Below are 15,436 nucleotides of genomic sequence, written 5' to 3'. Positions count from 1 at the left end.
GTGGTTTTATGATTTAATTTGGACAGATGAGAACAATATCAGGCGAACGGTGATGCCAATTAACTGCACCAAGATGCCTGAAAATCAGTGGTGTGCAGTGACTTTTATCGATAGGCAAGCAGACCCGAAGAACCAACTACACCACCTCCTACACCTTGAGTAACAGAAAGGAAAAGATATTAATATAACTGAAAAGTAGTAAGACAAGTTATATCGATTTGAGATGACAAATCACAGTGTAATTTGCTCATTTACTTGCTAATGCTACCTCTTAACGCATAGGAAGAAAAGACTGTTGAAGCATTTTTCTAAAGCCCAAATGCAGTTTCCACATCCATCTGCGCATGTGTGTAATCATGTGTGCAGTATCATAACTGATCTCAGAATGGTAGAAGGGGCAGCTTGACAAGCAAACTTGTCTGTAGCTAGCTATAGCTAGTCAGCCGTCAAAGATCCCAGGATTATCCACATTGCACATGCAAAAATGCCCAAAAAATGCTGCCCACCCCCTCTGATTGACTAACACCAGCCTTTGTCAATGGGACATGGCCAAGCCCAGGAAAAGGACAGAAATGATAGATGCAACAGCTGGTAATTGATCCGGCTTCAGGAGACATTAGCCTATTGCGGCCATAGGAGGGCAGTAAATTACAAGATGAATGTGAAGAGGCAGATCCTTTTAGGGGACAAAAGGCTGTTCTGAGATGTAAGGAGAGATATTGCTTCCACTTTGGTATAGTTCTAATTGATGTCTTTTTTTTTTTAGTTTTAACTAGTCAAGCGCTGCTTGCCTTGCTTGTCTTGATGACACTGTTAAAAATTTATTTGAAGTTCTTTTGGTGTGCTGATCCAAATCAGCAATAGAAAATGACTGTAGTCTAAGATCTCATGGACATAATAACCTTGATTTTATTATCTTATAGCCAACATTCACTACTAAAACTTCAAATTTTAAAAAAATCATGGAAACCTACAAGTGAACTGCAGTCTTAATAAATGACCAATAAATAAATATGTCACACACCGCAGCAAATGAAAACAGCGTGCCTGTGTGCGTGTGGGTGTGTGTGTGTGTGGGTGTGTGGGTGTGTTTGTGTGTGTGTGTGTGTGTGTGTGTGTGTGTGTGTGTGTGTGTGTGTGTGTGTGTATCACTTTCTTTCTACATTTGTGCTGCTTGGTGTCTGTTTGGGTGACCTTGAGACACTCCCACTAATGGAATTTGATGTCAGTATTTACCATCGACCCCAATCTTGCCGTCTCCATCCTTGTCCGCGGCTTTTAAAAATGCTTTGGTTTCTTTGTCTGTCAGGTCCCTGCCATCTTTGGCAAAGCCTTTTAGGACGAATCTGGTCAGAGACAGAAAAGCAGAAGGGATCTTTTTAACATAACGCTAATGTTTTGTGTGCAGTGAGATCATTTGTTACAGTTTTTGGGTTTATATGTGGTTGTATGTTTGTCTCACTTGAGCTCCTCCTCCTCTATGAAGCCGCTGTTGTCGGCGTCCAGCACCGTGAAGACCTTCTTCACATCATCAGAAGACTTGGCCTTCAGACCCACCATCTCGAAAAACTTCTTATGATCAAAGGAGTCAGCAACTGCACGCACACAGACACACACACAACACAAGAGCATACTGTCAGAATTTTGCAAGCACTCCTACACCGGAAAATTTCGAAATGTTTCTAAAATACTTTTGTACTAATAAAGGCACAATGTTTCTGTTGCACTGTAAAGATAATGGGCTTCAAATCCTTCACGTGTGGTTCAATATACATTCTCAGCAGTCAGTGGAGGCATGAAACTGCTCTTAATGTTACTTGAAGCTGCTCTTAAAGTTACTTGAAGCTGCCGAAAGTTGCCTGTTCTACGTTGACCTGGGTGATGAGGCCCAAAGGCAAAAAATTAATTGTAACAAAGCAGCCTTGTAATAAAACAGTGTTACAGTTATAGATTGAGAACATGTGTTTGCCAGAGGACCCATCAGTTCTAGGTCATGGAGCTCTAACTACCTCCTCTGTTTGTCTATACAATATAAGCAAATACACTAACTATGGGTATGCACATATGTAAAAGAAATTCAAAAACTGTTTTAGCTGCCTCTTGAATTACAAATCCAGAAGATGAGCAGCTGTGTCAGAAAATATCTGGTTCTTTGGTTAAAATCAAAAGTAGCTGACAACCTTGCCAAAATGACACACAAAATGTGATTTTTCAAAAATAAAACTGGTGCCTATAGCGTCAACCTATATACGCTGGCTCACGTGGTTTTTGGTGCCAAAATAAAAGAAAGCCTCTGATTTATTTGTGGCAAATGCTTTACCTGCAAATGCATCCAGAGCTTTCTTGATGTCATCATTGTTGAGGATGCTGCTCATTGCCATCTTGGCTGTAGGAGAAAAGAGATGGAAAAGAAAGACAGAGCGGAGGAGACAGAGAAGGAGGAGAAGGACAGAGAGGGGACAAGGTTAAAAACACGGTCACTAGAGAGCAGAGCGGGAACTCAGAGACATTCTCATTTTACACCGGTGACACTCTAGAAATGGAGCAGGAAACCGGGACATGTGAGTAGGAGGTGATGAGTGACAAAGGGAATTAGTGACAGTCGAGAAGGAGTGACAAAGGAAGAGATGGGAAGTAGTTGGAGCAAGAGAAAGGAAACATAGCAGGATGGCGTTGAGAGAAAGGTTTATTTGTGGTGTTATGTGACATACTACTGGGGTCATCAAAATTAAGGAAAATATTAAAATAAAAAAGTCAGAATGAGGGGGAGGCACAGATGGACAGAACAACCAGCTCAATGTCCATATCTGTGTGATATTATTGAGCTGTTTCGGCTGAAAGCAGGGCATCGGGCCAGAGGCCAAGTCAGCAGGGGTTTAACAGCCCATCTGAGTGTTCTGCTGTGTCTGAAATACCGCAGGAGAATTCAGTTGGTCAGCCCAGTCCAGACGGGGAACCTTCTTGCACCTCACACTATGAAAGGTGAGCCCGGCACTTAACAGCCATTGGCTTTTTACCGTGTGTGAGTGAACCTGATCACCACTTACGAGGTTGTCACCTTCTCCTGACTTTGACTGATTCCCTCCCATTCTCTGTTGCTATTGCAAACACACATAAACAGGCTGCGTACACTTGAAGCTGAACGCACCGCCAGGCAAACACACAGAGATTTTCCAATCGAGTGGCGGAAGAAGACAGGAGTCTAGAGATCTGCTGTGTTGATTAGAGGATGTGGTGCTCTGATTTCCCTTTTTTCATTGTGGAAAGACATTATTTCAAGTACGCCGTATGAAAGATGAGCCACGCTTCACTCAGACATTCACACAAACCTCCCCTCCACCCCTAAATGGATGCACACACCACTCATTGGGCTGTTTGTGGTCTTTGCCTCCAGTCAACTGGATTAAAAAAAACCTCTTTCAAAAATGTAGCTTAAGCCGTCTACAGAAAAAAGTTTATGACTAACTGTAAGTTCACCAGGGGATGACCAAAGTAATTATAATTCATCCACTTGGGCTTTTGAATGTATGCACCAAATTTCATGGCAATCCATTCAGTAGTTGCTGAGTTATTTGAGCGTGGAACAAAGTGTACTGGCTCTGACTGCGAGCGGGCTAAAAACCTCAACTTGTGAGTCTGAGTCTGGCTTTGTGAGGCTACCGGGATCCTCTGAAGGAGAACTTACTGTGCACAACTATGCTCCAAGCTTAGTTTGCTGCACTGGGCCCTAGAGCTCTCGGACACGAATAGACACACACCACCGTTCAATGCTGTATGATAAATTTAAAATCTTTTCACCTTAAGTGTGGTGTTGATGGAAAGCCGTGAGAAGTGAAATGTCTGGTAGAAAGGTCAAGGTCATGACACTGTCTCGCCATCCTCCTTGGACCATCATCATCATTGTATTCTCTGTGTGCAGCATATAACGCTGAGCTGGCCGATATCATCGCTCTGTCCTTCTCAGTGTTGGAGACACAGTCTGAGTTGCCTGTACATCTCCGCCCGTACAAATCACTCATGCTTCACTACTTTGCTGTATCATGCCTTAAGCAGTGTAGCTATTCTAATATCATTGGCTCCATAATCCACACATATCACTGGCCTCAATTTGCCACACTGTGCTTTTAGTTGGCTGCATTTCACATAACATTTAACATAATTTATAGATAAATTATATATATTATAAATCAATTATATAAATATTTACAGCAGAGTAGAGAAATCATAAGTTAATGACTTCAGAGGGCTCTGATAATGAGAAAGATCATATTTGCAGTTTATAATACAAGTAGTTAAATGGTAGATGGGTGATGGCACACAATTAAAACAAATTAAGGCACAAATACCAATGGCTATCAAAATAATGGCATTTAACCAGATCTGTAAGTGTTTTAAAATAAACTGCTCACAGACAATGTAGTGTCAACAACTATTTGAAGTAATTCATAGATTTTTTTTTTTTCCACCAGTGTCACACTCAGCTTCAGTGATGCACAAGCTTTGTGTTACCTACTTCAGTAACATACTGCTGCACAGACAGATCAATACTGAACGCAGCCGTACATCCGATCCTTTACCACTATAAAAGCACAACCTCCTTCTCTTACCTTTAACCACAAAGGTGTCCGAGGGGAGAAGAAACAATTCAGCGTGAAATGAGGAAGACAAGATTGATTCACTGAGATATCTCAGTCAGTGTGCTGCCGGTGGAACTGTATAAAGTAAGCCACACTGATTCATCTAAAGGAAAGCACAAAGACCAGTTGCGCTTATGCTGATCTGAGGTCAGTCTCTGCAGATTTTTGGTCTCAGTGAATATTTAGCAGCAGAACGTTATACAGCTTAATTTAAGTCACATTTTTGATGCTAAATGTTTGGGAATGGGGATGCTTATCCGCTTTCTTACCAAGATTCGGTTGAGAATCTCAGCAGGAAAGCGAATACATTTCCCAAAATGTTGAACTAATCCTTTAAATCTATCTCTATTAACAGTGAATTTTAGGCCGGCCGGGCGAAATCTACATTGGAAGATAAAAGCCATGTCATAAAATCTACTCTGACACAGTAAATGCAAGTGTTACAGTGGCAGTACCACGAATCATGAGCTCAACTTCAGGACCAGTGGTGAGCTGATCCTTGGCAATAGGATCAACTCACAGTAATCAAGAAATTATTGCATTTGAAATATTATTATTTAATGAATTACACCTTAAAGTTCAATTTCTGCCCAAGCTTGCTATAAAAGACTGAAAATGAGCTTTGAAATATTACATTTTCATTTGGCAGACACATTTCCTCGAACATAAGAATGTTTCCATCAAACGTCAGGAGAAATTGGAAGCTACAATATGTTTATGAGAAAATTATAGGACAGTATGGTTTGACTTTGTTGATATGGGTATAATTTTAACTTAATAACCTAATAACTTAGAGGGACACTATAGCAAATCTCAATATATGGACATACTGTTAAAGAATAAGGAAATATATAGAAAATCAAAATCTTTTGGATCAGTTGATAATATGGTACTGCCAGTAATGCTCTGGAGTAAACCCTTAGAGTTTTGATTGTGTTTTTCTTATTCTGATTTGTTACTGATCAACCCTTAGGGGTTTCTTCAATTGATCCAATAGATATACAGTACAGTGAATATCTTTGGAAAACGAAGTAGTCAATATTTTACAGATCCATATGATTTAACCTTCAAACATTATTTTGTAAGTTTAGGCTTTAAGATGGCTCGGTGTAATTGCAAGCAATATTGTTCTATATCTTTCAAAGCAACGATAATTTCGTAAGCAATCTGTTTTTTTTTTTCTTTAAATCCTCATCTGAATTTAAGTGGGTGTGATTGAAGCATCAGTCAGATTCCACCAAGGTTATCTAACGCACTGCACTGCAGGTATTATGCACTTAATGATCATTTGATGCCATCGTGTATCACCACTATCTTTGCTAGATCAAGTGTTTCGCCCGGAATTGTCCTGGACGTCCTTGCTTTATTTCGTACTCTTCACTACACTGATTTCTACATTCTTGAAACCATGTCCCAGAGGTATGCTCTTTACTTACTGCATGAACTCAAAAGAAAGCCACATTTTTCATGACTTAGGCAGAATGCTGAGGCAAACAAACAAACAAAAGATTTAAACAAAGATCAAGCCGACGCAAACTGTGGATTTTTCAATATGGACAAACTGCTAATCTGTGATTTGTCCAGATATTTAGAAAATGGTTAACTGAACATACAGTATATGCTTCATATGAGAAAAAGGAAAAATAAACCAACAATATGTGACATAAAAATTGAGTTTGAAAGGTTTCTGGAGGATCCAATGAATCTCAGTTGCCGTCCGACATGAGCTCTTTGAAGTACACAAATATGTGAAACTGGGGTTTCCTTCACGGGAGGTCCCATGACCCTGATGGTCAGTTTAGGTGTGGGAAACCTAAGCATACTGTAGGACTGCCGACGCCCCAGTCTTCTATAACAGCTGCATGAGTGTGTGAATATGTGTGTTTGCATGCAAGTGGTTATATTGTATGTATTATAAAAGGTGCCACAGGCTAGGGTGATGAGGTGGAAGGCTTAAAGAAGAATGTACTTGCATTTTCAAAAAACCTGAGCCCCTTGTGGTCATTTTTCTCTTGTGTTTATGTTTGTGGGTAAGTCTTTAAAAAGGTGAGAAAATGTGTGTATGTGTGAGCACAGTATGTCTTAGGCATACACATCAATCAGCCACCACATTGAAACCAGTTGCCGTTTTTTAATGTTGTATACTTTTTATACAGTATACAGATGGAGGAAATGATAGTTAAGGAGATAAGAGGAAAAGAGAGATACTGCAGAATAATATTCCTCTTCGGTATCATTGCATGCAGTTTGGGAACTGAAAGTGAACTCTTGCCCTCTACAGAAATAGGCTCTGATGGCATTGTGTGGTAGGTTTTCCCATTTGTGTGGAATCATTACTCAAGCTCACTGTTTGAGTTTTATGCTGTTTTAGGTTTAAACTCAGGTCACCAGTGACTTCAGTGATTTCATTTGTTATGGTAGACTATATAAGAAAGGACATTCTAATGTATGACTTTGGTTATTTGAATGAAGACTGTGCTGCTGCTGCCATAAAACACACTTAATATATCTTAGAGATATGAAGGAATTCGGGATGTTGTTTTTCCTAATAATAGATAATAGATGGGATTCACTGAATTTGTGCTGGTGCAGAAATTTGAGTGGATAACAATAAAAAACTTTAGAGAGCATAGTCATGGCGGGACAGTGACAGTCTGACTTGTGTACTGTATACTGAAACTGATACTGTATTTGGTATCTTAAATATATTCTTGTCAAATAAGATGAAAAGAATCAATATGTTTGTCATCCTTAAAAGGACCCAGCTAATACAGTTGCGCAGTAAATCTGAGGAATATAAACCACTCTAATAGGCCAGGAAAGCGTTCTAATGAGCTTGATGGTTGAATGTAGCCAGAGCTATCTTTTCTGTGCACATTACACTGTCAACTGATTTTATAGTGCTGCTGATAGGGAGAGAAATACAATTGTGTGAATTCAAAAACAAATACACATGTGTGCACACAAACAAGATGAGGAAAGAATGGATTTGATAAGAGTAGTGTAGAGGATCATCTGGCTGTTATCACCACCGTCCAGTGTCTAATCCTCTGGCAGGTACAGGACAGGATAGCTTAACCAGACAGTTACAGCTCGGCAACAATAGCCCTGTGTGTGTGTGTGTGTGTGTGTGTGTGTGTGTGTGTGTGTGTGTGTGTTCATAAACTGTACAGAATTTAATTCTCTCACAAACTAACTGAGTTAGTTTATGAAATAATACATTTGTAGTGTAACTAATTATATGCTATGCTAGCATCAGCAAGCTAACATGCTCACAATAACAGTGCCAACAAGCTGATGTTTAGCAGGTATAATATTTACCATTGTAGTTTAGCATGTTCACATGCTAATATTTGTTAATTGTCACTAAACACAAAGCACAGGTACTTTTTAACTATAAACAATATTACAGCTACGCTGGCAGCTATGACGGTGAATGTCCTACACAGCTGTGCTTTGAGTTAAATGCTAAAGTCAACATTCTAACATGTTCAAAATGTCAATGCTAAAATGCTGATGTTTAGCAGGTATACACCATGTTTAAGATTTTAGGTTAGCATATTAACATTTTAACATTTTCTAATTTCTATAGCATTGAAGACAAAGTACAGTATTGTTTGGACAAATTAAAATTTTGACCTGATGATGGCGCTAGAGCAAAAGTCAGGGTATCACCAGACTTGCACCAATTCATCCTGATAGGGGTATGAATGCCTTTTCCAAATGCTAATTCATCCAATAATTATCAAGACATTACACTACAAACAAAAATATCAACCTTGTGGTGGGATTAGAGGAAAAGTGGGGGATCACCAAATTCACCAAAACCATCCTCTGGAGACTATGAACGCCTGTGCAAAATTTCAAGGCAATCCATCCAGTCGTTGTTGAGACATATTATACTCCGTTTTATTGCAAAACACACATGAGATGAAAGCAATCTTAAGGATTTGGATTTGCTACATATTTGCATAACATATTACCAAACAAATTAAAGATGTAAATTCCATTTAATCTGCCATTGAAAGCACCAGCGTTAAGAGGGTTAAAAGGCAAACATATTTTACTGTCACACACAATCAAAATATTATGTGTCTTCCTCATTAATTAACTGAGACCGCATCCACTTAAATATCGTTCTGTCTATAAATATTCATGGTACATGATGCATCTATTGTATGAGTACATGCAAATTTTTTCAAATCTCTGTGATCAAGCACACAGTCATTTCATTCTCAAGAGAAACTTAATGTCTTTTACTGCATCAGCATTTTGACAACGTTATGTTACCCTGGAGCTGTCAATGTGAGACTGTATTCAATCTCATTAGGTGTAATTATTGACCTTGAAAGATATCACAAGTAAGCACTTCAACAAAATTACGCCTGTGCCTCCTATTTTGGCAGCAAATCGTTGCTATCAGAAAGTAATTACTTTGTTGATGTACTGTCTCTGTATCTAAATCTAATCTCACTCTATAGAGGAGCCTGTAAAAGAAGGTAAATTGTCTGGTAAATGTCTTCACACGTTTCTCTATCTATCAACCTTTATATTAGTTTAATCTATCACTGCATTTGATTACAAAGCAAAACCAGAACAGTGGAGCTACTGCGATGTCAATATCAACTATTCCCTATCCACATTTGTGCCTTGTCATAGGTAACCTGGTTATGGTAAGGTCAGTGCTTTACACCCCTAAAAAACTTATCTATTTCTTCTTTCCCTGCAACCATTTCTTCTTCTTACCTGGTTACTGGCTGACGGGTGCTGATGTGGGATAGGGGCCAGATAGGTGCAAGAGGGACATCCAGTAAAAGATCACAGTCTCTGCCCTTTCTGTTTATATGTGCCCGCTCCACCTATTTTAGGCTGAAAAACGGGAGCCCAGCTCACTGTGGGGCCAGTGATGTTAGGCTCAGCCATATCGCTTTCCTGACTGCACTCATGGTAATCAAACATTACTATTAATAATCATAAATCTCCACCTCTCATTCCAGTCAGACTTCTTTTCTAATGCTCACCCCCCCCCCCCCACCCCCACCCCCCCCCTCCTCTAACCCTCAATCCTTCCTCCTTCCAGCCATTTTATTTCTCCATCTAATTTTCTCACACCTCCCACCCACAGGGCCTCGTTCTTTCCTTTAATCCCCCTCTGATCCAATCTCTACCCTTCTCTTCCTCTTTGCCTCTCGCTGTCTCTCTTCTCTTAAACCTTTAATTTGCACCTTGCACCATTCCCTCCTTCAAGGCATTCTGCATCATCAGTGACAAATTGTAAGTCCTTGAGCTCCTCTATCTTTACCACTGGTGTTCTTTCACTTTCCCTAATCTAAAACATTAAGGTGTTTACATGCTAGTAATCTAAAATCTCTTTGGGCTAATTCTTGCAATCAAAAAGCATGTTACCATTGACCACCCCTCTTTACCTTTGCAACAACTGTCGGGCTGTCACCATAGCACATCAGGTAAACACTTAAAATGATAACGTTGTCTCATTACAATAGCAAAGGCTTTTAAGATGAGGACTAATCGATGACTATTTCAGGGAACATTGGCCAAAGTTATGGGGCGGTACATGTCCCCAAATCCAGTAAAAGCTGCTAAACTGCATAAGCTCCTAACATTAGCCTAAACTGTGATAGCATCCAGGTCCCCAAAGCTTCCACACAGTTGCAAAATATTACACCTTTTTTTAAAATGTAACCCCACAAATTGATGTAACCTAGTTAGGTAATGATGTGGTCCTTGGCCTTAGAAGTAATGCTGAGTTACTACTGTAAGTTAGTTAGCTGAACATGCTAACCCTTGCAGCTTGTGTTAAAGCAGCTAAACACATTGTTTATTCCACTTGTTAGACATCTGCTCTGTTGATTTTAGTTATGGAAAGGCTCCTCACACTTAAAAACTTTTATTAGAGCACCAATACACACCACTTATACATGTGGACAAAACCAAAGCTTGTAAGGCCTCCCATGCTTACTTATGGTTGCTAATGTAGGCTATGCTTGGACAACTGCTATTTAGAGGAGGGGTTTGGCAGGCTCCTATTGATAATCTCCAAGGTTGCTTCCATTTGGATCATTTTGCCCAAGAAGTTGAATTAAAAAAAATGTTTGTGGGCTCTGTGGAATTATGTAAAAGCAATAGCTAGACTAAGATGTGCAGCAATCCAGAAAACCTCCAAGGTCCACTATGCAGACCATAGTGACTTTGCAGTGAAAGAACCTGCAGTGAGGCCCCATTGCTCTTCATTGCTAACCCCAACAATAAAACACTCAGGCATTGGCAGGCTATGTATCCTTTTGGTACAGTGCAGCACACCCTGCCCAGCAATCCTCCTTGAGGCTCACTTATAGATGTGAAGTGATTATAGATCACAGCAAACATCAGCTGTTTCCAACAGAGGTATTACTGAAGAACCTCTCACACTGACCTTTAGGAAGCTTTGGTTAGTAGAGGCCGATACAAGACGTAAATGCTACTGTCTGTACGTGAAAGCCATAAACAAGCTCTATTTGGAGGGATAGATTTATGTTTGCTTGAGTCTCTGTGCATGTGTTGTGAATGCTGTGTGTCTTTGAGTGTGAGAAATGGTGCAAGTGTGTGTGAGATATTGAAACAGAGATCAGTGATCTCTGCTGTGGAACAACTTTCAACAACAGATGTTATTATCTCAGTTACTGTTGGATGTTTTGTGATTTATTATCTTTGCAACTTAATCATGAAATGTTTTGTAGAAGCTCTTACATTCCAGTGACTGTCCTCACCAGAAAAACGACAAGATGGGTCAATTGCACAAAGGTGTAATTTTTCATGTAATGGAAACCCATTTTTGATACTATTTATGGTCACCATTTTTCAGCAATAGTCATTCAATGTATTTACAGTCTGTATTTACTTTGATCCTGCCACCAAAAATGCAATGTGTTTGTCTACAAGGTTAAGGCTGACAGTGATCGTTCATCAAAGCTGCGACTTTAAAACCAGACATTGTCCATTTTCACATTTTTTGACAACAAATAAGTAAATATTGCAGGGAGTAACAGTAAAAGAAGGAGCTGCCACAGTGAGATGTTAGATGAAGAGGGGTAGGTGACTGGCTGAACACCTTGGACTCCTCAGCAAGATAACCAACCTTTTGTAATCAGATTGTGGTTTCTCGCGGCATGGTGGAAAAAGGCCAATTACTGACTGACTTCTTAGTTAAAAAACACTGGCTGCACTGTAAACTGATAGTGCCAGTTGCTCTTCTGGAGCCAGTTACATCAGCTGTTCATAAGTTCCAACTTAGTCTAGTTAAAATTTAAGTGTTACTCAGTGTTGATTGACAGATCACTATATATAAACTAGTTGCACCTCACAAACAAGTTACTACGTAGAAATTTTAGCTGTTACTAAGCATTTACTCCTAATAACTGCCAGATAGGATTGTTTCATACTGGTAGTTAACTGAATTAGCTAACTGACAGAACTTACTTTAAACTGAGGACAAAAGAGTGTTATTGACAACATCTGACTTGAAACTTGATCAAAATGCTGTCTAATAGTGAACTGAGAACACTTTAAATTACATTTTACAAAAATAACACACTATACCTCAAATGACAAAACATTATGTTAATAGTCGACTAAAATGACCCAGTACTGGTTAGGTTAGGTTATATCAATTGACTATTTTCCCACTCACACTTAAGACAGAGATTTGATTTTTTTTCTTTATTTTTTCCCAACTTTTTAAATTCTCTCCACCAAAACAACAGCAGAGACATATACAGTACACATAAAAAGCAAATTTCCTAGGATAAGGGTATCCGATAAAAAAAGAAATTTAGCAAGTTATCCCAAACTCTACAAAACCCCTTATGGGTATCACACAGATCTCTGCATGAATGCAAAATCATGAAGAAAGCCCTGGTGTGGTCATTTGAATAATGAATGTCTTCTCTCACAACCTCTTAAGAATAAGATTATGGTGGATAGCCGCACATACAAAATGGGGATCACAGTTAGCTTTAGTCAGCGTTGGTTTCTTTTGACCCATGCCATGATCTTGGCCAAGTAGTTTTAACTGGCTAAAGTTTTAGACATTAATCATTGAGCCAGCAGATCAGAAAATATTCATAATGACTTGTTAGTTGACTAAAACAATCATATGGGTTGTTTGGTTGATGCTGACAAATGACCTACTTTGTTGTTCACATATGTGAACTCAATATGTCTAGAGTAATTAACCTTGCCTTTGACTCTCTCTCTCTTTCTCTATGTCTCTTTCTGTCCTCTGCTTTGGCAAATCTGCACGGGGACATCACCCCCAGTCTAATTCAAAAACCTTCTTCTCAAAGTCCTTTTTAATAATCCCATGCCCTTTCCCTCAACTATCCTTATCTAATTTGGATGCAACCTTGTGAGTATTTCTCTCCCTCCTACTATCTATTTGCTGATGCACTTCTCTAAATTTATCACCCTCTCCAACCCCCCTCACAGCAGCCAAAGGGCCACAGAGGGGGTTGCCTTGATCCCATGATGTGCCAGGTTGTCTCTTGCAGGCCTACAAGGGCTCAGCAGGGGGACAGGAGGAAGGAGGGAATGAGAGGAGGAGGTGATGGGGTAGTGACAAGCAATGCTGGGAGGGAGATACAAGTTCGTGATGAAAGGGCAGAAATTAAAAGAGGAAAGCCAAAGAAGAGATTAAGAGTGGAATGCCGACAAAGCAAAAGAGAAAAGTTAAAAGGGTGTGGTAGAGTGGTTTATTAACAATGGATCTCACCAGAGAGTGTCATTGTTAGATGGGGCACAGGTGGAGGGTAGGGATGAGAAAGTAAAATGAGTGAAAATAAGAGAGAGAAAAAATCCTGTATAGCTATGGCCTGACAAGGAAAACGATCATGGGTTGTCGCCAGAGACAAAATGGAAACCTTTATAGACTGTGTTTTTCTTCTATTTCCTTCGTAATGGCAACAGGACATACTTAATAACTTAACACAAACCTCTCCTGGTCAAGCAGCATCAGAATTTCAATCCCAGTTGTCCCACTGCTTCAAATTATCTGATTATCTGTGCATCACTGTCATTAAAAAGATTTTTGGCTTGTGTATACTTATGGGACTACCATTCAGAATGAATTTTTTGAGATTGTTTCAAATGACTATGCAAGTTAGTTGACTGTGCCAACTGGCATATAAATGTGGAAATTCACACCCTTCCTTACTGGTACACTTAAAGTCTATATATGTGTTGATTTTCCATTGGGGCTCAAGCAAACCATCACCAGCTCTATCGTTAATCACACAAACAGGCACTGCTCATTTTGATATTCTCCTGAGGGTATCTCACTTCAGTTTTTAAGTCGAATGATTTGTAGTGCAGAACAAACATGTCAGTTCAATTTTTTTTTTCTTTCTCCTCTTTTGAAATAGCATGCAAACGTCAGATCCGATGTTTTCCAGCACAGGTTTTGAGTAAAACATGAGGTTACATTTACATTACATCCTGTAACTTATTACAAAGGGAATTTCTTTCCTGGAATGATCTAAGAGGATACGACATAGTATAAGGAAGATTTCCAGGTTGAAAAAGAAGAGATAAAGAGGGATAATAATAATAAGAGAAGGCAGGAGAGAAAGTAGCCTTTGAACCTGAGTCCAGGTAAGCCAACATAATGTGCACACATTATGAACCTGTTTGAAGGTAGCAGAAAGAGACAAAGACAAAAATACAGAGTATGTTACCAACCATTTGTTTTTCTTCACATTTTGATTTGTTCACTGAAAATTATGCTGGGATATTGGACTTGGATATGGACTTTCAAAGACCTTGGAATCTCTTGGCTACATTTTTGTGGTTGTTTTACGATCTGGGTGGTCAAGTTTCATGGAGAGGGTGTCCTTCTTCATGACATATGCTCACCATGAGGGGTTCAAACCTTTGCCTTCCCCTATTCTCAGTGTACACCAAGTCGCTTGGCCTTGACATCACCTCTCACAAATTGTCCTTCCATGCTGTTGTCACCTTTTGAATATCATCTTCATATGTTATATTCTTGTAGATAAACTCTATTTCTCTTTCCTGCCCCAGGCACAGAGGTTCAAAACTGCATCTGGGTATACCTGGCTGAAATATCCTTTTGTCCTCCACAACCTTGTTCTTCCTTTCAAAATCCTGACACCACGGAATCTCTCTTTCATCACCGACTAAACCAAGAGCAACTACCCCAATTTAGTAAAATTCTTGGACTCATCTAACTCGACCATCAGAAAAAAATGCATTACCTATAGAGAGAGGAATAGCAACGGCACACAGGTAATATCTGATTGGACCTACTGTACAATATACTTGACACTCAATTCATTATACTCTTATTTTCTGGTGGGTGAGGCTGTTGAGGGCATCATGTCCCAGCTGAATATCACTTTGCAGAATGTTGGTCCTTGCAGGTTGTAGCTAAACAATGAAATTACACATAGCTTGGACAATATTGGCTCTTTTTTACAAGTCCCCAAAACTATTTGTTAAGGTCCTGACACTAGGTTTTATCATCCATGCAGACTGGTCCCTCAATCATCCAGTCACTGTGGACACAATAAAAAAGCTCCAGAAAGCATTGTCATCTATTACCACAAGGTCATCCCTGCTCTTCCTTTAGCTCAACAGCTTCCCCTCAAAAAATTCTGTCTGTTTTGGAATATTTTGTGCCATTTAGGATAACTCCTTTTTGTAAGATTGAAAATAATACATTATGTATAATCTGTATCAGATCCTGCCCCATTAAAGAATGTACATACAAATTGTTAGTTGCTTGA

At 39.4% G+C, this 15,436-nt stretch overlaps 1 protein-coding gene across 1 annotated transcript in view; it reads right to left on the bottom strand.

The window, feature by feature from the left end:
• Positions 1–15,436, bottom strand: part of pvalb6 (parvalbumin 6) — a 45,341-nt gene that overhangs the window by 2,694 nt on the left and 27,211 nt on the right. Inside the window, exons 2-4 of the mRNA XM_040124337.1 lie at positions 2,321–2,386; positions 1,463–1,595; positions 1,237–1,346 (exon numbers count right to left, since the gene is read on the bottom strand). Coding sequence (XP_039980271.1) covers positions 1,237–1,346; positions 1,463–1,595; positions 2,321–2,381 — 304 coding nt within the window. The 5' untranslated portion in view covers positions 2,382–2,386. The remainder of the gene's footprint in view (positions 1–1,236; positions 1,347–1,462; positions 1,596–2,320; positions 2,387–15,436) is intronic.

This window comes from Xiphias gladius, chromosome 3 (genome assembly GCF_016859285.1).
Source record: "Xiphias gladius isolate SHS-SW01 ecotype Sanya breed wild chromosome 3, ASM1685928v1, whole genome shotgun sequence".
In the NCBI taxonomy this organism is placed as follows: domain Eukaryota; kingdom Metazoa; phylum Chordata; class Actinopteri; order Istiophoriformes; family Xiphiidae; genus Xiphias; species Xiphias gladius.
This window is presented reverse-complemented; position numbering and strand designations above follow the sequence as displayed.